The 23,055-nt window shown below is 42.7% G+C and overlaps 1 protein-coding gene across 1 annotated transcript in view; it reads left to right on the top strand.

Annotated features, from left to right (window-relative positions):
* Positions 1-23,055, top strand: part of LOC119176897 (transmembrane channel-like protein 1) — an 87,257-nt gene that overhangs the window by 47,464 nt on the left and 16,738 nt on the right. The window contains exons 13-21 of the mRNA XM_075878023.1: positions 23-994; positions 3,884-4,012; positions 5,221-5,288; positions 6,378-6,617; positions 7,618-7,743; positions 9,188-9,266; positions 10,712-10,829; positions 13,407-13,601; positions 18,856-18,988. Of these exons, the coding sequence (XP_075734138.1) occupies positions 23-994; positions 3,884-4,012; positions 5,221-5,288; positions 6,378-6,617; positions 7,618-7,743; positions 9,188-9,266; positions 10,712-10,829; positions 13,407-13,601; positions 18,856-18,988 (2,060 nt within the window). The remainder of the gene's footprint in view (positions 1-22; positions 995-3,883; positions 4,013-5,220; positions 5,289-6,377; positions 6,618-7,617; positions 7,744-9,187; positions 9,267-10,711; positions 10,830-13,406; positions 13,602-18,855; positions 18,989-23,055) is intronic.

Here is a 23,055-nt window from a genome sequence, read left to right as displayed (position 1 = left end):
TGTGTTCTCTATTTGTTTTTAGACCACTGCCCTTGTTGGTATGAAGGAGAACATCACATATTTGTTAGACATGGGTCTTTTGGAACCTTCAATCCTGAACACCACATCACTAGACAGCAACGCCACAACATTCGTGCCATCCACGGTAGCCGAGGACATGATCCTATCGACCACAACTATGGAGCCTTTTATCGCATCACTGGCCGAAGCTCTCGTAGGACAGTCTTTCGGGCAGGCGGCTTCTGAACCTTTTACTCCGAACAGCAACTGTACTATTGTTCCCGTAAATTGCACGCTTCTTTTCCAACTTGGCGTAAACCTTACCCGAGCGGGCATTCTGCCATTTCTTCAGTCTGACAACCTTGTAGTCACTAATGGCACGTACTTGGAAGAGATAGTCACCACGCTTCTGCCGTTTCTAAATGAAACGGCTCCGACAACGCCCCAAACTGATGAGCCCACGACCACTCAAGTTCCGCCCACAAGGCTATTCGAAGGTTATGATGCCATCTTGCTACGAATCGCTAACTTCACTGTGATCGGTGTGGCCAACTGGACGTACCGCTTTCCTTCTAGTCCCGATGGTAACATTTCTATGCCAGTCATTTACGTAGACAATTACTCAAAAACAGTCAACGTAACCGATGAAGAAATCAGCCCCGTGCCAAATAAATGGCCCCCGCTATGGAAGGGTACCATGGGCACACCGCGGGACGCGAACGACACGACAGTGCCCACATGGACCGAGTTTGCAACAACTTTGGACCCAAACAACTGCACCGTTGTGTATGTGTCCGTGTGCAATGGTGTCACCGATGGGCCCTTCGAGATACCATCGTGGACTTCGTCCGAGACCACGCGGACAACGTCGACCACCACTGAGCCCAGCACACGGAAACCTGGCAGCCCTCTTAGGCCAGAAGACCTACTCAAAGTCGATGAACAAACCAAAGAAAAACTCAGAAAGCTCTGTTGGGAGACAATGTTCGGTCAGGTACGTGGAACATTTGTTATAATATTGGTAACTGTATCTTATATCGATTGATATGTGGAGTGTAACGTCAGAAAGCCACCATATGATTATGAGAGACGCCATATTGGAGAGCTCCGGATATCTCGACAACCTCGGGTTTTTTAAGGTGCTCTCAAATCTGAGCACACGGCCCTACAGCGTTTTCACCTCCATCTAGAGCAAGAAAGAAAAAAATAACAGAAAGGCTGGGAGGTTAATTTGACTAAGTCCAGTTTACTACACTACACAGGGGAAAGGGGAGCCGCCACAGCCGGAATTCAATCCCGTTCCCTACAAGTCAGCAGCCGAGTATCTTAGCCACTAGACCACCACGGCGGGGACTGTCTCTGACATCATTATTTACTTTTTTGCTTAAGATCATACTAAGAGCGGACTGTTTTGTTGATTTGTCGTTTTTTCGGTGACGTTTCGGAGAATCGTAGTAACGTGAGAGAGCATAAAGTTGGGGTGTAGTCTGCCACGATGTGCTTTTGTGCTATTATTGTTGAGAAGTTCACAGTTCGTTGCACGTCACTGCCTGCTGTACACCTCCCCCCCTCTCTCTCCCTCAAGTCTTTTCCAATATAATTCATGGCTCAGTACTTGTTTTGCTTTGAACCTCAAGACAAACATTTGAAATGTATGGTTTACATCTATACCACTTATAGACAGATAATAATACCAGTCAATCGGTGGATAAGGTTAAAATTTCGTTTGAACCCAGTCGAAATTTTATTGCATAAATAAAGAGACAAAGATAAAAACGCCAGGCTTGCGTGGAAGGCGCAGCACAGTCACAGCGAAGGCTAGAAGAGCGGCTTTTCAGAGCCTTTTCTGAGCACTTATTGGGTAAATGCTGCAGGCACACTTGCTTGGTACCCATTACGCAATTAGTAATAAAAATATTTAGGTAGTAGGCCAGCATTTGCTATGCTACTTTTCAACATATTTCGAAGAATCGTTGTATCTGCTAAACACTCGCAAGAGATATTGTGCCAATGGTTCATGCAGTGGCTGACGACGATGAAGAATTATGCCTCAAGTGAATATGCGCCACAGTTATTAGATGATAAAAAACAAACTTTTGTAATCGGTTGCAGCCCTGCACGACACACTCGTTATACTATTCATATTGTGTGACGACTGGTTGTTCTTTCGCTGTTCTAAAACGCTTTAAATGTAGTAATAACGCAATTACTTACCCGATATCAAGCCTGTCTAAGGCAAGTTTGCCAATAAGTCGCTAGTACTGGCGTGGAGCAGTGGTATAATACTGGGCTTGCACGCAGCCGACTCGGGTTCGAGCCCGACTGTATCAGGTTACAGACACCGGTGGCGGTGGCGGACAACTACTGCGCCGTGCATGACCCGAGTTTTGATCTCATAGCAGCTTTCACTGTAAAATTTGGGGGAAAAGCAAGCTGGCAGCGCGGCTTCAATGGTGACGCTGCAAGCCAGACATATACTTTGCAGAAGCTGGTCAAGACAGTGTGTGAGACGTGTCACGAACTGTGTGGCAAAACCGGCTCATGCACTGCCTCGGCACTTCCCTTGATTATTCCCCTGACACTTCCCCTGTTCTCTTACAGCATCCTTCTTAAAAGATCTTGCCATAAATCACTCTCTGCACGCCACTTTAGAGCAGGATGGGGGAGGGGGGGGGCTGACTTTCTTGAATATACCATCACGCTTTTTGAAAGTTTCGGGGATATTTTGAAACTATAAGTCTAGTCACATCATTGCGGTTTGTTGTGTTACGTTTCAGTGAACTGTTACGTGACAGTGCCATGTTGCAAAGGTAACACGTTTAAGCCTCGTCTGTCTTATCGCGCCATGACACTCAATCGGTGTAGTTGTAGGTTGGCCACAAAAAAAAAAACATTCATGTGTTTCTTGAACTGTGTTTGTAGAACACTCAAAGTAGGTTGCTTGAAAATTTTACATCAACATTACCGCGTGCACATATTGAACTATTTTCATGGTTTTGTTTCTTTGCGCTTCGTTTGTGTTTCTACTCGTTTATTTTTTTGGTTGACTTCGGTGTTTATTCATGCACTTTGCACCTATAGCTACAAGAAAGCCCACAATTAAAATGGAGGTCTTTGAGGTATTATAAATAAATAAATGAATGAAATATAACGATGCTTTGGGATTGTCAGCCCTAATGTAGCCAACTATTCCAAATGAGGGAAAACTATTACACCGCAACACTTGAATTTGTTTTTCCGGGTACCCAACAAGTGTGCTTGTGCGCGAAATAGGACAAATAATTGTTAAAGCCAAATGTAGTGTAGTTATGTGCTGGATATTTAAGATGCACATTTCTGGGGCCGAAACCTCCTGGTTAATACGTTTATGACGTGCGATGCAGTGGGTAAATTCAGGGAATTTTTTGCTTATTAAATTTGAACATCTGGGTATACATTGACGGTTTTGTCCCCATCGAAGTGCTGCCCCTGTTGCCGGAATCTTTACCCACTTTCCCAACTTTACAGCCACTTGATCCCCACGGCCGCTCATGTTTTTTTTTTTTTTTGCCGTTTGTGAGTTCTCTTAGACTTGAATGTGGATAACCACCGCCGTAAACATGCGGGGGCGGGGGTATAAAAACCAAGGCATCGTGGAATACAGGGTAAGGTGGGCTGTTCCAGTCTTGATGGATTAAGGGCTTTGGTGTAACGCTGTTAAGCATGACGCCGTATGTTCCGCATTGCGTTCAAAACAAACGAGGAAAACCCTTACATTAAGGTGTAATGAAAAACTAAAACAGGTTGCCAAAGCTGCCCAGGATGTGAATGTAAGATGGCGTGCGTTATGACCATATAGTACTTTTGTTAATGTACGTCATTTTCTCTTTCTCTTGCATTGCAGGAAATAGTAAAGATTACCGTAATGGATCTTGTAATGACTATAGCGTCAACGATTATCACCGACTTCATAAGGGCTCTCATCGTCCGTTACGCCAATGATTGCTGGTGCTGGGACCTCGAGCAAGGGTTTGTAAGTGCTTGTGTTGGATTTAGTAAAACACGAAAGTAATCAGTAGTAGATATTCAACGACACCACAACTTTTTGCGGTGAAACGAAACGCATGCTCACTCGTGTTCATGGCTTAACGAATATAAAAGGAATCTGCACTTTTTGCCAATGAATGACCTGCTTTTAAATAAAATAAATAAATAAACAAATAAATATGATCCGCTTGTTTAATGCCTCAATATTTTCTTACCATTATTTTTTCAAAGTTTATATTCAGGTCGGATGATGATATTGAGAAAAATATTCAGAGGTTTTTATGGAGACTCTGGAACTTGTACCACATCTTTGTTTTACCGAATAACAAACAGGTGTAGAAACACTGAACACCAGAAGCCACCGCATGTATAACTTAAAATATATTGGCTATTCGCCGTGTGATAGTAGACACTATTCATGGAGTGTATAAGGTCATCCTAATGTACCGTCTAATTCTGTCTAATGTACCGTCCAATTCTGTCTAATTCTGGTGACATTGCATCACAGGAAAATAGAGATGCCACTTTTCACTTGCTGAAGCAATAACAAACTACTCGGGAACAGTTTGCTGTAAACAATAGTTATAAGATTTGGGCACGTTACGATAATGAGATATAAAAATTGACAATATCTCTTGTAAAAGGGGGCCCATTGGAGTGGCATAATTTAAATTCTTTATGTTATATTTAGGATGTATGTTTTCTTCACAACTGTCTGTAATTATACGTCATGGTCACCCACAGCGGTGGCTCTGTGGCGATGATGTTGCTGATAGTTTCTCAGATTAGACTTCAATGTCAACTTACTACGGAATATAGAAACGCTCGCGCATATACATTGGGTGAAAGGCAGATAACCAAAGGTAGTCAAAATAATGTGGAGCATCCCAGAACATTACGACCCTCATGGCCCGTCTTGCAGTTTGGTGACAGTAAAATCCACAGTCAGCCACTTTGCGCAAGTGGACAGATAACTTATATGGGGAGTTGATAAGATTAGCGAAAATTGTTACGAGACACACTTTCGCCAGGCTCCTTTCGTGTGTCACACCACACAGTTGTTCGGGAGGAGCACTACAGTGTTGATTATTATGTTGTTACTGAATAGAGCGTTGTGTCACTTTCGATTTGCGTGATAAGTGGGCATTATGAAAAAATTGACAAAAATACTAATTGCCCATTATATCTTTCCAGCCTGGCTATGGTGACTTCAAGATCGCCGAAAACATACTGCATTTGGTCAATAATCAAGGCATGGTTTGGTGAGAAAAACTGGATGTGATAATTATATGGATGAAAATTCTTTGCAGGGCGGCTAAGCTTTGTAGTATTGAGTTGATTACCAGGCATGCTCTATTAGTGGTCGTAGCTTCCTCACAAATTTTCATAAAACAAAAGAAAAATCTGCATAACAAGGCTCAATACTTATACTGAAGGCTAGCTCTCATGAGAATGCGATTGTATTTCGTGCACTAATGCGCCTTCTTAAAAAAAAAACCGTAGGAAATAAAAACAAGAAAATAAGCTTACAAGGTGGCTATTTGGGCTAGTTGGTAATTCAAATCAAGTAAACACAGCTTATGTTGTGCGTCCTCGTGATGGTTCCTTTGACTGTCTGGGACAAACAGTTTACCGAATTTATTTAACCTTTATACAGACATACGAAGTTGTAAACGTTACGCGTCATTTTTATTTACCTTTTAGGAATTGTAATTAAGTGCGATTAAAGAGCCCCTACGCAGATTGGAGTATTGTTTTAACTAATTGTCACAACATAGATTGCTTAACTGGGTACAGTTATTAAGTTAGAGCACTTCTGCATCTCACCGGTTGAGAAACGAGAAACAGGAGATTTTTAAGTGTAATAACTTAAGCAAATAGATGTCACAAAGTTTTTGTCATAAGCAAATAGATGTCACCGCAACGCGCTTAAAAACAGACACTTTAAAAACGGGCATATACGACACGTGAAAAGTGGTTGTTTTAAATAACTTAGGGCAAGTAACACATTTTTCTCACCTAAACAAGCTTCGCATTGCAGGGGAACCACGCAGGTAGTCTCTTTAACGTATTGATTACTGGCTAGCATTTAAAATGTGGCTTTTCTGTGTACTAGTATTTCTTAATTAAAATTGACTAATTCAGCCGTGCAAACGTTTGTATTACATCTATAGGGTGTTTGAAAGAGAATTAACACAAGTAACTTTAGCGGTCTGGTCACTTTTTCTGCTTAGTGCCTTAATGAATCTTGAAATCAATGCTCGTTAGCAAAGGTGCTGCTGACAAATAAGTGTGTCCACTTCACTCCCTATTTAATGTCCTTTTTCCGAACGCTTTGTTGGTATGTGCAGGATGGGGATGTACTTTAGCGTGGGTCTGCCGGCTATCAACACCGTGAAGCTTTGCATAATGATGTACGTGCGGTCCTGGGCCGTACTAACGTGCAACATTCCCCACGAGACCGTCTTCAAGGCTTCTGGATCTAACAATTTCTATTTCATGCTGCTGCTGATCATGCTGTTCGTCTGTACCCTGCCCGTCGGCTACGCAATGGTGTGGCTTGAACCATCGTGGCACTGTGGTCCTTTCAGGTGAGGTGTACATGTGGAAGATATAAGTTATGTGTAAGTCATAGAGTATTTACGTATAAGTCAGTCCACCCCCTACCACAATATTTTCCGGTGGTGGGTAGACTGACAAAGTATTTTCACTTTAACCGCTTTAGTGTTGTAATGTGCAGTGATTACTTGACTTTCCAACAAGCACATCCGCTGTCAAATTTCTAGCATATGAGGGAAGAAGTGGAAAGAAAATTTAGTTTTGCTAGTTTTGGACTCAACACTTCTTGTTCTTGTCTATATATAAATTGAGGAAGCATACCTAAATGTTATCAACAAATATTTTCGGACTGGATTTTAGTGTATCACTTATCAACTTCAAGGCCCTCTAATGGAAAGAAGCCAGTGTCTCACATATTTTATAATAAACTAAACTTCAACGAGTTGAAGCAATTGTCATCATTTGACTTTCTTCTTCCACTAAACGAATAGAAGAGGAGAGGACTTTTTGCGTAAATCTATGTAATGAGAACCAAAAACACCCATCCTTCTTGACAGAAAGCATCTCACTGAACTTGACTATAGTAGTCCTACGCCGAAGTGGATCCTGTAGCATGCAGTCATATATGAGTACTAAACCTGTAAACAAGTCACAAAAACTTGTGCTGCATGCATATAGTTTTTCCGACAAAATAGCTGTTCGACATCTTTCGTGATTGGGTTTGTTGAAGGTGCCTTTCGGCACGCTACGAGAGGCTACCTTTTCAACGTGTGGCAATTTCGACATGCAGTTGTCAAAGTATAAGAAGCAGGAGATACAATAGTCAAGGATAGCTAAAGGAAGTTCAGAGCTTCCGAATGCGCTTCGAGCGTTGGTGCCTTTATTAATGACAACTACAATGCCATGAAGACAAACAACTGCCTTTTTAGCTTAAAATAAAATAGCGCGGGATGAAATTCGTGCTCTTGCAATGGAGTACTTTCTGACACTCTTATCATGCTAATTTCTCATTCCTATTTTTTTCTTTTCCAGTGGCTACTTTCGTGCTTACAGAGTATTTACCGGCTATTTAGACAACACGTTGCCTTCTTGGATGAACAAGATAATCGAATACTTGACATCACCTGGTGTTGTGGTACCTCTCATCCTTTTACTAATGTAAGGCAGCCATCATCTTGGATGCATTATCTTGAAGCAATGTTGTCTTCGTAGGCGTAGTGCATTTGTATATTGCAACTGCATGACAAACTCATACATCTGTAAAACGTATTTAAGCAGGTTTTTTTGTTTGCTGTGCTTTCTGAAAGTTTACTTGGCAAGATGAAATATCCATTTCACTGTTTGAAGCTTCAAAACAGGCACGGCGTTTAATCCTGTCACATTTGACATTGTTGTTTTTTTTTAATGACACACACACTTTTATTTTGCACTCCCGTATACAGTGCAAGTTTTTTTGGCAATAAAAGTTTTATTTTTGGTTGGTGTTGTGAAGAAAAATTGGGAAAGACGTTTTTTTTTCATTGAGAACACGTCAAAGAAATTATGGACTTGAAATTGCTTTGGGGTCACCGTGAAAAATTATCGACTTGTCCGCCGTGGTGGAGCAGTGGTCAGAATGCTCATATAGAGACCGGAAAGTCGCGGGTTCGATTCCTGCCTCGGCGGCCGCATTTCCGCAGAGGCACAATGCTAGAGGTTCGTGTGCTGAGTGATGTCAGTGCATGGTAGGGAACACCAGATGGTCAACACTTCCGGAGGCCTAAACTACGGCGTCTCTCATATATACTTCGTGGTTTTGGGACCTGAAGCCCTAGATCTTATTATCTTTCATTACGTGAATCCTGTTTCTTCAAAACCTGGATTGGGATTTTGCTACGAACCTTAACACGTCTGTCGAAATGCTATAAGCATTCAGATGAGCCTTAATTTTTTCAAATATTGAGATTTTATTAATGATTTTCATTTTCGCAGATGATTATGATTGGGTCTGGCGTGCTCGAATCAGTCCCACTCAGAGAAGTTTTGGACCACGCCGACATCCTCGACGGACTTAGCTATCTCACGCCTTTACTGATTAACCGCACTTAAGAAACATTATATAGGGGGGTTTCACGTCTGAAGACTCCTCCGACATGACTGTAAGAGGCGCTGTAGTAGAAGACTAGGGAAATGTTTGACCACCAGGGGGTTTTAACATGCACCGACATCGCACAGTACAGAGGCTCCTACCATTTTGCCGCCGTTGAAATGGGACTGCCGTGGACGAAATCGTGCTCGCGATCTTTGGGTCAGCTGCCGAACACTGCAACCACGGCTCCACCGTGACGGACGCAGTTAAAAAAAAATAGCCGGCCTTTTCGCTAGAAGTAGCGAAATAAGTTGGGGAAGTGTATTTTTCATTTCCCTGTTAGCAAATTGCCAGCTGATGAGAAAGGTTAGCGTAACCTATAGACCATATTATCGCAGATTAACTGTTAATAGTCCTAATATGGGTCAATCCATAGCCTACCACCGTAGTTATTTCGACACTGTACCTATTTTTTATTCTCACTCTATAGTTTTTGTCATATGTTACTACACTAAATAGGTTCTTTGTTTACAGACTCATCATATACTATTTAGTGGCCCTCACTGGATCGCTCAGAGAATCGAACAACGACCTGAAACTGCAGTTAAGGCGGGTACGTATAAATACGGAAAGAAAAAAAAACGAAAATTCACTGCATACAAGCTTGAATATTTTGTGTCTAATAATTTCAAGTGAAACGCTTCTTCGAAACATGCCGGGTTAATTGCAATGGTCGCTGTTAGCACCATGGTTTACAATTAACCCAATGCTATCCCTTCTATCTCAAACACGGATTAGTATGCGGTGAGTGGGCGGAGCAATTACTTCACACCATCGCTGAATTAGCAGTTGATTTGAATTACATTCACGAGATTTTTAATATATGTTTATGCTTTTCAATTATGCAGTCGTTTTTTTGTTATAACGTCATCACGCGCAACACCGCTGAATTTATTAACAGCGTTTATTTGAGCATAGGCTTCCCGGGCTAAACTTTACAGGGTCAGCTGTTCTTGTAAAGCAAGAAGAATCGTTTTAAGCTAGCATCATCCTCAAAAACCTGCATGACTATAACCGTGTACTTGACGAGACAGCCTGAGTAAAGGTAGCGTTGGCGACACCCGCCTTCTCCGCCTTCTGTGTCCTCTCTGGGCGCACGGGTATGCATTTGAGTGCTTAAGCATTGTGGCGCTTTATCGCACGCGTATTTTTCGCAGTTAATATTGTACCGCACAAAAGACATAATGTATTTACGGAAAGGCAGAGAGGTTGGCCTGAGCAACAGTTAGCTCTGGTCTTATACTCTACACTGGAAATGGGTGCCACGCCAAATGTACTTGTATATAGGAGTATATGTCTAATGGAATTGCATGTCATTTCATGAGACATGAGCTCCCTATTGCTATGTTCGTACGTGTGCGTCTACATCTTTATTTCATCACTAAGAAGACGTTAACTGTATTATACAGTAGAGGCAGTAAAATTTGTGCTTTTTGCATAAGCGGCCACGTGAACTAGTTATATCAAATCATTCATTCATATACCGTTGTTATGTGTAGCGTGCACTAAGAAAGACTGATTGAGAAAAATACAAATTTTATTCGTGTGTCATAAGTGTGTATGCGCATCAGATGATAGAGTTACTCTAGGTAACTGTAACGAAAATCGAATGACACCAAGGAAATATAAAAAAATTAAATATGAGTGGTATATTGGAGAACCCAGGTTTTTGAAGCCTAATACTTAGTAGCAATTAAAGGTCGTCCTTAACAGGGGTGTCGCCAACGGGCGTGGGGTTGGGGGGCTAAAACCCTTGAAAAAATTCAATTTTACTTGCATATATATACATGTACACACACACAGACGCATGAACAAATATGATGTAGGGTTGAACCACCCTTCTCCTTTGAAAAACATTTGTGGCTTTGCTGTTTCCTGGTCCTTAAGTACTTGGGCAAACGAAATTACTTAGGCTTAGATGCACAATTACTTAGATGCACAACACTTAGATGCACAACAGGATTCTTTATGGCACATGGATATTAACTTGATTTGCAGGAGAAGGACACTGAAACCAAATCAGAGAAGAATGAAAAGAAAGAGGAAACGGCAACAACACTTCCGGCTCCGATCACAACAGTCACGGTCACAGAAATGGTCCCTCCGGAACCAGACGGTCAGTGAAGCTGGCCTGAAACCCTAAAGCGCCTTTATATTTTATGCTGTAGCTTTTTGTTGAGTTCTGTGGCTGCTTGAGAGTCGTCGCCATTATGGTACCTTCTTATCGCACCAGAACCATGGTTACAGTTTTGTTTTTTAAAAGCGTAGAGAAGTCAAAAAGGTAAGTAAAAATGCTGCCGAACATTCAATGTTCTCACATCAGGGTTTTGACACACTATGTAAACCCGACCGTGATGTTTGTCGAAAGTGAACTTTACATCTTAAAATGGAGCGTTTTCGAATTCCTATTTTCTACATCTGCATTCAGCCTCCTTTTTTTGTACGCAGTGTAGTGATACGGCACCTTTATCTGCAGTAATATAAAGAACAGCAGTTTCAGGGATGTACTGCAGCAAAACAAAAACAAAACAAAAGAGAGAGAGAGAGAGAGAGAGAGAGAGAGAGAGAAAGGTGTTTCACGGAAAAGTGCTGAAATGCCGTAGCACGGGTTGCACACGTATTCTTTGTCCATAGTGAACGAACATGTGACTGTAAGTGGTGAACTGTGAAGTACATCTAAAGTTTAAAGTTGAAGCGCAAAAAGGCTAAATTGACAGTTTATAGTTCCAAGCCTTCTCATACGTTGCAAGCGTGGCAAACTGGCGATCCTATGTTTAACAGAGTGCCTTAGCGTCTCGTTTTTTTTCTTTCACTTGTTATTTTACTTTGCGCAAGAAACCTTTTGTTGGGCTATGATTCCTTCTCAATTTACAAACAATTTTACATAGGTAGAGCTGAAGACGAATGTGGTGCGGACATGCACGATGACGCCTGCTAGTTAAGAATCTTACATCGATTCCTATATGCGAGTAGGCGTGCATTACTGCTTCAAGTTGGCCCATACGGCGCACAGTTAGTGCAATCGAAGTGAATTATCATAAAAATGAGGTGGGTTTCCTTTTAGGATCCATATCTGCGGATAACGCTGGCGGGATGGAATAGTAAAAAAAATCACAGATAATAACAATAATAGTTGTGGTTTCACATCTCAAATCCAAGAAAAATTACAGAGGACAGGCACTCCTTGCATATAACGTATTTTTGCGAGGCGTACATGCTCGTGTAAAAGTTTACCCCTCGAGAAAAGGAAGAAGAAAAAAAAGTCACGCATGTTATCGCCAAAGACTATGCATTTAAGTGGTGCACTTAACATTTGGTGTGCGTTACGCCGGCCACGCGCAGGCTGTAAGAACTTCAGCTGCTTGCTTGTTAGCAAAATGGACGACGCTATAACCATCAAAGGTCATTCCTATTCATTTCTTTGGCTTCTGATATAAGCATTTAGCATGTCCCACTCGCCATACAGCACAACGGGGTATCATGCCATACTTTGATGACTTCTTTATCAAACCACAAAGTAAAACTATTGTGTAATCAGGTCAGATAGGACCAGATGGTCATCTTAGGAGTGAGCACAATAGGAAGTATGTGCAGGTTAGTGTAGTATGTTGAGCTGATAACATAAAAAAGCGGATAACAGGCCATGCCACTTTGTTTCCTCTCCTATTTTTAATAAAAATGTAGACCTCATGAATATGTTGCTGTCTAGTGTAGGCTGGGAACTCAAGTGTTTGTGAAAGTGTTAAATAAATTCTGTAGCATAACTATAGGCCCATATTCATAAACTAAAAAAACAGAAAACAACAGCTCACGAAATTTACAAGTTTGTTTACCCTAGATCAAAGAGAGATGCCGCACTTCTGTGAATTGTATTTTAGGGAGCATGTCTAGCGGACAGAGTTAAGGAAGATATTTTATGCTGCTTTTCCAGAATTTAAGCTAATAAATGTGGAGTGTCTTTCGAATAGTGTGCAACACATAAGTTTTTGTCTACTTTAAATATGTTATTTTATATATGTAACTTACAGAATTGTGATACATTTTCCGCCGCCATAGAGTTACTTCTGTAAACTTCTTAGTCTAGTTTTCTGAAATTTCGCGATTTTTTTGAAAAATTTCATGCAAAGGTTTGTATCTTAAATAAAACTCATCCTACGGGAACAAAATTCTAACATTATAGTTCGAATAGAACAAATTTCATTAAAATAGGTGCAGTTGAACACCGAAAGGACATTCTCTTTTTTCGTTCACCAGTGTTTAGATATGAGTCTAATATCCAAAGCTTTCCTTTTGAAGTAATTGGCTATTCGCCTAATGGGCTCCAACGGTACATTATTACCACCAGTTATATTCAGTTGATACCATATAATGCGAACTAAACAGTCTGTTTACAAATAAATGACTCCGCAGTTCCATGTTCTCGTATTAAGTGTCTAATCAATTTTTGTTACATTGGAATCAAACGATTTCATGAATAATATGAAGTCGGTATTTGAAGTTTACCAGCATCACCACTTTGCTACTCATTTTTTGTTAATATAATATTCTGTCAAATGGTTTCAGTATTTTTTTCTTTTACTGTTGTTTTATTTGCAAAGAGCAGAAAAGTATGTTGCGTTCTCTTTAGCTTTATGAATGACAGTTAGCTCGCGCTCGGCGCAGCAATCTTAAACGGAGTCTCTCTTTCCCGCAGTCGTGGTGCCGAAGGTCGAGTCGAGCATCGAGCGAACAGCCGAGATACTGAACAAGTGGAACACGGCTCGCCGCATGACGTCCACGTTCCCATCCAAGCTGAAGGCGGCTGCCTTGCTTTCAGCGGCCGCTGATCGCGAGCGTGGTTCAGACAGTCCCACCAAGAAACCGAGTGGTTCTGATACTCCATCCAGTGGTAAGTGACACCGAAATATGCATAGACCTATTCTGTGTTTGTAAACAGTGGTAGCGGCCACTGAGGTGCTTGAAGCGACGTCATGGCGCGCTAGAGGCTCCCGCACGTGCTGTGCTCGGAGGCAACTCTGCATCTGCTTGCCAATTCTCACGTGATGATATGGGTGGTGGCGAGCTTTGGGCCAGGCGGAGCCTACACGCCGCGACGCCGCTACAAGCTCCTCAGTACGTCAACGGCGCCTACCCCTGTTTACAAACCTAGAATGGGGGACCAGCGCTGGGTAGGTGGCGCGCCGAAAAAAAGCACCTGGTGGAGAGTCGCGACACAACTCAGCTGCTCGCGCACAGATGACATGCCGCAAGTGTACCACTCTGATAGCACGCACGTACGCCGCTGCCGCACTTCATTTTGGAACAATTAGCTCGGCAAGCCATTGCGTCAGTTATACTGCACTGTGGTTTAGAAAAAGAACTTTGTTCGAAGGCTACTCACACAAAAAAAAAGCGCTAAAAAATCAAGAAAAGCCCTGCAAGGCTGACTGCGCCTATGCATATAGAATCGAAGGGACAGTGCTGTGCCGTGATGGCAGTTCCTTCGTCCTCAATTTCTGGTTATGTGCTGCGTTTTGGGCTAATGCTAGTACTGGTTGAAATGCCCCCATTAATAAAGCTATGTTCACACTACGGTCGTAACGTGCGTAACAGCTCGTTCGTCGTATCGAACGCAACGGCTATAAAAAGCGTTACCGCAGTTATGCCGATACCTTTGTTCACATTTACAGGTACGTACATTACGATTTTTACGATAGGCCAATCATATTTGTCGCTGTAGAATCGACGTCACTAGCGGTCCAATATAGCTCCCATCAACACGCGAGTGCTGGCCTAGTTGGAAGAAATTCACGTTCAAAATGAGCTTATAGTCGTGTATTCAATCGCCCAAAGACGGCGAAAGCGACAGAGAAGAGTTTGGGTGCGCCAAGTATTCCTCGACAGGGCCGTGGATAGCGACTTTCACAACCTTCTCGTCAAGCTCCGACTTGGAGACGCTGCGATGTTTCATAATTTTATGCGCATGTCGCCCCAGCAGTTCGACTTCCTTGAGAACTTAGTGAGACCACTCATGGCGAAGTAGCACTTCCTGCGCCGGCAGCTACCGCTATCGCCTCCGCGATGCTGCTGCAGCCGGGAGGACGGAAGTCCCGTCAGGTCTCGTGACCGGTTGTTGAAAACCGAAAGCTGATCGGTCATTGGCTGTGTCGTAACGGTCGTAGTATCGCAGTCGTAAAAGTTGCCTAGCCTTTAACACTCTCACCCACGATTTATGCGTTCGTTGCGAACGTTGGTACCTTTACGTTCACAGTCTGAACTAGACGCATACGCTTGTTGTGCTTCCGCTTACGCGTGTTATGAAAAATCGACGCCTTACGACCGTAGTGTGAACATAGCGTAAGTCCGTGCTGCGACGATACCATGCTGCCAACATCTGCAGTATAATAAAACAAAAACTAAAGCAGAGTAAGTTGTAACTGCGTCATTTTTTTTTCTGGCATTGTTTGGACGCCTTGTTCGCGGTATGTATGCACAGGGACGTTGATCAAGCAAACCACCATGACAGAATAGCACGTGTGGTGTCACGCTACTATTCTTGAGAACGGGAAATAGATTAGCGACCATGGTGGCCGCAATTCGATGGGGGAAAAGTATAAAAAAATACACCCGTGAACAAAGATGTATGTGCGCATTGGGGAACCCCAAGTGGTCACAATCTTGATACGCACGCTACAGCGTACCTCAAAACTATATCTTGTTTGGCACGTGAAAGCCTAGCAATTACCGATTTTGAACAGACACTTTCATTTTAGGCCGACACAAGCAAGCGGTAAAATTGAAACTGTGTTGTTAGGCGAACTAAACAACGAGTGAAAATCGAAGACATTTGATACTTCTCCAGCAAGGCATAAATTCCGATGTTACTGATCCACGGCAGCCAGTGAGAAAAACGCTTACTGCATCGGCTGACCCCAGAAAGCTAAGATTCGAGTAGTCTACTGCTTTGTTCGTAACAAGAACCTTGTCTTTTGCACAAATCAAGTTAACAGAGGCATCTCTGCATTCAGTGTTCACCGCTAGAGTATATTTTATAACAGCTCAGAGGCGTAGGTGACCGTGGCCCCGACAAGTCTTGTGCACAAGGCAGCTTTCGTTTACACGCAACTGTTTACAAAAAAAAAAAAGAAGACTACCAGCCTAGCCTTTCATTCACTTTACGCAGTGGCATTAGAACTTGGTGGTGGTGGTCCGACGGATGGACGCATAAAAACTTTGTTAGTCCGGAAGAGCACGACTCAACGCTCAGCGGGCCAGATGAAAAAAAAAAAGTTTATATATAGGCCGCATATTGCATAATACGCTCGTTTAATTTCCGGCAAAATGCCGTCCGAACTCGACTCTTTGGTCATTGTTTTCACTGGTGGCTGCCTTCACTATCGAATCAATATAGCAGACATGCGCCGTTCGGTTTAGAAACGAGCCCGACAGCACAAGACAGGAGAGCGAGAGCAGAATTTAGCTCACCTGACCGCTTGGATACAATGCCGCCTCCTCTTTCGGCGTCCTTCTTTTCTTCTATACGTCTTTCCCCTTTTAAAGGCGATAGTTTTTCTTGGGGACCTTCAACGCAAAAATTTTGGTCTGTCTGTCTGTACATTTGTCTGTTTGTCTGCTCTTAACGGTTCATTAAACGGCACCAAAGTGATCAAATGATACTCCAAATCACCGACCCCATCCGCAGCGCCCACCAATATTGCTCAAGATTCAACGTTCATACTTGTGCGATTGTCAATTAAAAATCAATTATTGCGCATATCTGAAGCACCATAACAGCACGTCAATATTTTGTATGTGTGTCTTTTACTAGAAGGTATACATAAGTAATTCTAAGGACCGTAGCGTTTATCACGTTGCGCTGATCATGCAACACTTTCACGAAAAGGCAAGTGTTTCCAACGCTTTGCTAAGACGACACGGTGGTGGCCCCTACCCGTCGCCTTGCGTTCTATACCTTATCACCTCCAAGACGGGCGCGCGAGGCGGGCGCGTTTTGTTTTCCAAGATAACTGCCAGATAACGCTCATGTCTTATGTGTGACGTGACTTGATGTGCTCGTTAGCCTCCGCTGCATGCTCGAGGCACTCTAACGCAGCGCTTCCAGAATACCATTAACCAATTTTCTTGCGCAGAACATCAAGTAAACGTTTTGTTCACTCTCTCCAGACGCAAGACTATCGTCTTTCGACGACATTTGCAGTGTAACATGCAAATACGTGGCCAATTTTTTATATATGGTTGCACTAGAATACGCAGCAGTACTGGCAGCACCCTTAGATTTTATTACGGGGATGCGCGCACGCACCGCCTCAACCAGCCGCCCCTTTTGTCTGCGGGAGCAGCTGAGAAGGGCGCGCTCTCAACGTCAGGATGGTCGCGGAAACTCCAGCCCTTGTTCCTTATAGGTGTATATTCTGGCGCTTTCATCGCAGATGATTTTCTATACAGTCGACAGCTGATGCCATTTGCATGAGAAGAAAAGAATGCGTGGTGTAAGGCATGTTGCCTTCTCAGATAGAGCAGTGCGCAGCCGCTAGTATTTGCGCTTGCTTTCTTATGTTCTAAGAGCATCGTAGAAGGCATGAATGTGTAACGCCTTGTCGTGCTGCCGCATTCACGTTACTTGCTATAGTTATGCACGTGCAATAATCCTGTGCATATAAAGTGGACGTATCACATGCGCAGGTATTTGCCGCATTACAGTATTGCTCATATCTCTTACATTACACATCGTTAATAATACTGGTTTTTGTGGAAAAGCACTTTTATACTTAATTTGTCCGCAAAAGGGCGGAGCAGGGCTTTAAGTTGAAATTGTTCGTGCCATGTGGTGAGCCGTCAAACTGACAGAATCAGCCTCTTGCATGTTAAGCAACAACATTTTGTAAGAAAACTGGGTAAAATGCGGTTCCCTGGACGGGCAGTAAATTGCAGACATACGCAAATGTGTGTGATTATGCGAAGGAATGTTTATGCGAAGGAACAAGAAAACTTAATTACTTAAGGCCTGTGCCCTAGAACAAAAATCTAATTCCCTATCTTATACTTGGAGGCGATACAAATTTTTAAATAAAAAAATTAGCCTGAAGAATTAGGAAATTCGGTTTTGACAAATGCAACAAGTCACTTTCCATTTTACTTGATATACGCAAGAAGCATCGTGTGCGAGCTATTTCTTTCCCAGCTGCACGTAATTTCACGATGATTAGGGCTATGCTTGAAGCTATTAGTGTGTTAAACTCTGTCTTAAAGAAAAACCGGCCTCTTGTAAAATTGTGAAGCTCCAGTATAATGTAGTTGTTTGTTAAAGCTGATGAAATTGCACGTTCCATAGTAATGAGGCTCTTGATTGCTTATATTAAACAGGATTTTTCGCTTCAAGCGTTATACCTCAAAGTGTGAGTCAGACCACACATGTATATCGCAAGTTGAGACAAAGCCAGCTGACATATCTATACACCTGCACATAAAAAAGTGCATATAAACAATATCTCTTTAGGGGAGGGGGGATCGCAGTAAAGAAGCGTATAGAACGAGAAACATGGGCGGTTTTGACTGCTGCTGAGTATATTTCTTTCTAATTGTTGATAATATCATGCATTGAGCCAGAAAACAAATGCAAGCTTATCTTGTCGGAATTCATACGAACCATTTGCTTCGTAAACCTATAGCAGCGAAAAGAAGTGGAAGGATACCACGGAGCAAAGATCAAGGATTCACTTTCGAGCAACTTGTTTCGTTTTGTGATGCCTCCGACAAAATGACGAATAACGCTTTGGTGTAATTTGATAAATGACGCTTTAAACTTCAAATATCCGCTACTCCCTTTTCCAAGAAAAGTGCTACAAATTAACTCGCACTAAACGTTTTTAGAGCAATTGTGAGAATATGCGGGGGCACAGGGATGAAGTGGTGTGGCTAATAGTACGTCTCTGCACTGCGTTCTGATTGTAAAACTTAGTAGTAGGGGGCCAGAAAAAAAGGGGGGGGGGTCGCGGTCACAGAACCTCGTTCCCCGTAAAGTGGGACCCTCCGCACGTTTATAGTTGTAAGCTCAATTACTGTTCACCTGCAATAATTGCGCTGTAGTGGTCGAGAAGTGACATTTCAGTTGGAAAAGCATCTCCTGAATATTGTGAACGCAGATGCGCGAGGCAGAAAAGTACAGTACAACCTGCAGAATTCTGACGAAGCGCCGCTGGTGGATGGGCAGAGTTTAGATGCCCCATCAGGAACCCGGACTCCCCAAGCAGAAAGGAAGAAACAATCGTCCCCAAGGCGAGTCTAAAATTTTACTCGTTTTACACGCGTGATTTGTTACATATTGTGCCTCAAGTGCTTCATAAGGATAACGACGATGCTGACCTTTTAATTGATTTATTTTTTGGCGTTCAAACGCAGAAGCTTTTAGGCTTGTGGAATGCATAAAGGTATAAAAAACACAATTAGTTAACCGATGAGTGTGCATTTTTATTCACATCTGCATCCTGGAATATTCAGAGGTAGAAGGAAAGCCGATAAAATGTTCATCTCCTCTGGGCTCTGAAAGAAGAATTACAACCAATCATTTTTTCATTTTTTTTCGTTTTAAACTAGGGGCTTGCACTCGATGTGGCGTGAGCGGCATAACTTGAAAGATATATATATATATATATATATATATATATATATATATATATATATATATATATATATATATATATATATATATATATATATATATATATATATATATAGTGAAACCAAGCAATAAATATTCCGCATTTATCTATAAATAAAATGACCAGAAAATTAGGAAGACTAAAAAGAATAAAGGAAACAATGTGATAACGTTTGGTACAATCACATGGTGATGAAAGATGGAAAAGAAGTAGGCCTTACTGAGTAGGTTCAATTAATAATGGTTTTGTTATAGTTCTAGAAATAGTATGATTACAAGCACATGACAATCGGCAAAAATGCGTGTTGCTTCAATCTCTAGGCATTAAAAAGAGAAGAAAGTCAGGGAGGTTAACCAAGTTTGCCTTGGTTGGCTATCCTACACTGGGGGGGGGGGGGGGAGGGGGAATCATACAAAAGAAAGAAATAGAAAACAAGAGGAGTAAGAAATAGATGGATGAATAGTCAGCTCGAGACAACACAGCATGGTCTCGTGCTGTTCTTTCACAACTGCTCGTGAAGTCTGGTGGTCCTAAGAAGCACAAGAGGGCTTTCGTGGCTTTTCGCCTACGTGAAACCGTCGGTCAAGGTCCCAGGATCTTCTTTCCTGTAAGCGGTTGTGAATCCAGTTGACGGAGCTTGGCTTACATAATACGTCGTTCAGACAGGTGAGCTGGGCAGTGGCGTAGAATGTGCTCAAGCGTCTCCTCGCAGGCGCAAATGTTGCATGCCAAACTGCTCACCATTCTAAGGAGACAAAAATACGCATTCGTAAATGCCACGCCCAAGCTCATGCGACACAGAAAACTTTCATCGCGTCGTGGGAGCCCGGATGGCAAAAGTTGCAAGTTTGGGCCAATCGAATACAAGCACGTGTTGGAGAAACCCGGCGTATTTCATTGTAGGGAAGTTATACGATGAGCAAGTGATTCTAGTCGTCTTGAATCGTCCGTTCTCAAGAGTGGTATGGGCGTACGCAGGTCTTCGTCATGAGCCGATGAAGCAGCTTCATCCATGCGGTCATTGCCGACAATTCCGCGATGGCTCGGCAACCATTGAAATACAATATCATGACCTTCCTCGAAAGTTTCGTGGTAGTCGTGCTTTATCTGATATACTGATTGTTCACGTAAGCCGTGCTGTATTGTGAACCGTAGTGTCTGTAAGGCCGACCTTGAGTCGCAAAAGATGGCCCATTGATTAGGTTGCTGCCGAAGAATGTACTTGACTGCACCTTGACGATCTTGAAGTTCTGCTGCTGTCGACGTCGTGGTGTGAGAGAACTTGTATTGAAGCAACACATTACCAGATGGAACAACCAGTGCTCTTGTAGAGCTGTTGGAATTAGTGGAGCCATCAGTGTAAGCATGTATGCAGTCAAAGTACGTTTCGTCCAACAGACGTAAAGTCAATTGCTTCAGGGCTAGTGGTGACAGGCGTGCCTTCCTAATGATTCCAGGAACCGATAAGTGCATGTCAGGTTGACGGAGACTTCATAACGCGGATGCTGAACGCATCGCAAGTTTGAAGCCAGGCGGTAATATGTGTTGGTGTTTTGTCGCAATACCGCTGAACGAAGCATGGGGCCTCCGCGCTATCAAACACGCAAAATGATGAGACGGAAGCGGGAATAAATGCCGTATGTAAGCTCTCAGCGTCTCGGATTACGTGCTCGGCTATAAGGTATAGTCACACTGCGCCTAACTGAACCATGGCAGTAAGGCACGTTAGAAAATAAGCAGCAATGCAAATGTGACAGCGTCAAAAGAGTGCTAGGGCTAGCTTCTCTGACTTATTATTCACTATCGCTAAGAAAATGGACATGCATTACTTGGATCATCGGATGGATTCTGACCGCAAAGAGGAAGGACATGAGAAGTTTGCATTCTTATGCTGTTCATTCAACAAAAAGACTATTTACATGACGACAATAACACGATTACCAAGATGATGGCGGTACCATGAGTACTCTGCAATGCTTACATCTAAGGTACCTCTTTAAAATCGGCAGTGAAAAACACTACCATGCTAAATGTCGTGCTGCATGCAACCGCACGTCACTTCACTAAACAAGTTCAATTCTGAATCTTTTTCAGCAAGTATGACAATGTTTATCGACAGAATTCATTAACAGTTAGCACCTTACAACTTCCATTGGTTCCCTCTCTGTATGCCAAAAAAATAATTCTGTATCTTTTTTAACTTGCTTACGAGAACCACTTAAAACGTGTTCTTGAAAATGCAAGGCTTAGCAAGCCCACTAAGGAATTACAGCTTTGCGCTCCAAAAAGTCCAGCTGGAGAAATTGCGAGAAAATGGGACGTTGCTAATGTGGCACCTCTGCACCACTGGTCTGGCAGATGGCACCCTTAAGTACCCTATGGTCAGCAAACCTTAGTGGTACTACGAAGTACTCGAGAAAAGGAACAGAAAAAAGATCAGATAAGGGCACATAGAGATGTGTATACGAAATACTTCGTTCTGTTTGGCGATACTTCCCTTTGAAGGTAAATCCGTGATTAACACGGTCTGTTTAGGTCACTAAATTTTCTCTAATTGCCCACTTTTCATAATCATTAGCTTGTAGCAACCACCTCTTTTATAGAAGAGAGGGCGAAATCATTACAACCCGGGAAGCAATCGAATCTCACTAAAACTGAGGTGGAATAATACAAGGGTCAGTTGGTGTTAATCCACAGATGAAGTATCCGTAGATTGAACTGAAGAAAGCAGATAGTGAATTTTTACATTACTCACTGTATTATCAGTGCTTCAAGGCTATCTTGAAAACAATTATGAACACTTCCACTGATCTGACATACTGGAACTCTCCATGGCCTTCAGAGATGGGTATGAGTAGCAGCGCTTATAACTTTAGCCATCACGAAATGGGTAAGGGAAGTATATACAACGAATTACATTCTCTATGCAAAGCGGATATAGAGAAAATTGAAGCAGCTTGCTGGCATATGGCTAGAAAAACAGATCTAGACGGCCTTTTTTCTATTTCCAGGCTGCCTACCTTCTTGTCTTCCTATCTTTTTTTTTACGTTTTTAGCCCGATGTTTTTTATGCCGGGCTCCACCTCGGCTCCGCTGACATATTTCAGTCACAGATATGATGTTAAATATATATAACAGATCGCGAAGAAAAAAATCACAGCATATCCAAGGAGTGAATGGTGATACGTGTGGCGAAGCGTCCGTCCGTCTATCTGTCCGTGCAGGCATCCATGCGTCCGATCGCGTTCGAAAATGCAGACTGCACGCCAGTAGCACTGACGAGACGTGAGCCAAGGAATCCGAGCGAAAGCGCCTTCAACAGGCACGCCGCTCCGCTTCGTTCATGCCCCACCAACAATCCGCAACGTACAGCGACTATCGAGAAGGCTGAGAGAGGCACTCGTTCTCCGCGCACTCAGGCAAAGCGCGCGCAGCAGCCAATCGTACAGTAGGGGCACTTCGGAGAGTAGCAGCACAGTAACGCAATCTAGAAAATGAGACGAGAAATTGTGATCTATTTCTTTCGCCTTCTTTTCTTTCTCGTCTCTTCTTTTCTCCATTACGCGTGACCATTGACAAGGTTAGACTAAGAAAAGCTTCGCCCGTAAAACCAATATGCGAAATCTCTGCAGCGGAGCATCGAACTAGCGCCCTTTCGAACAGCAGCTGACACTCGACGCTAAC

This window comes from Rhipicephalus microplus, chromosome X (assembly GCF_043290135.1).
Source record: "Rhipicephalus microplus isolate Deutch F79 chromosome X, USDA_Rmic, whole genome shotgun sequence".
NCBI lineage: Eukaryota > Metazoa > Arthropoda > Arachnida > Ixodida > Ixodidae > Rhipicephalus > Rhipicephalus microplus.
Note: the sequence above shows the minus strand (reverse complement) of the source record. Positions and strands in the feature narration are given on the sequence as shown.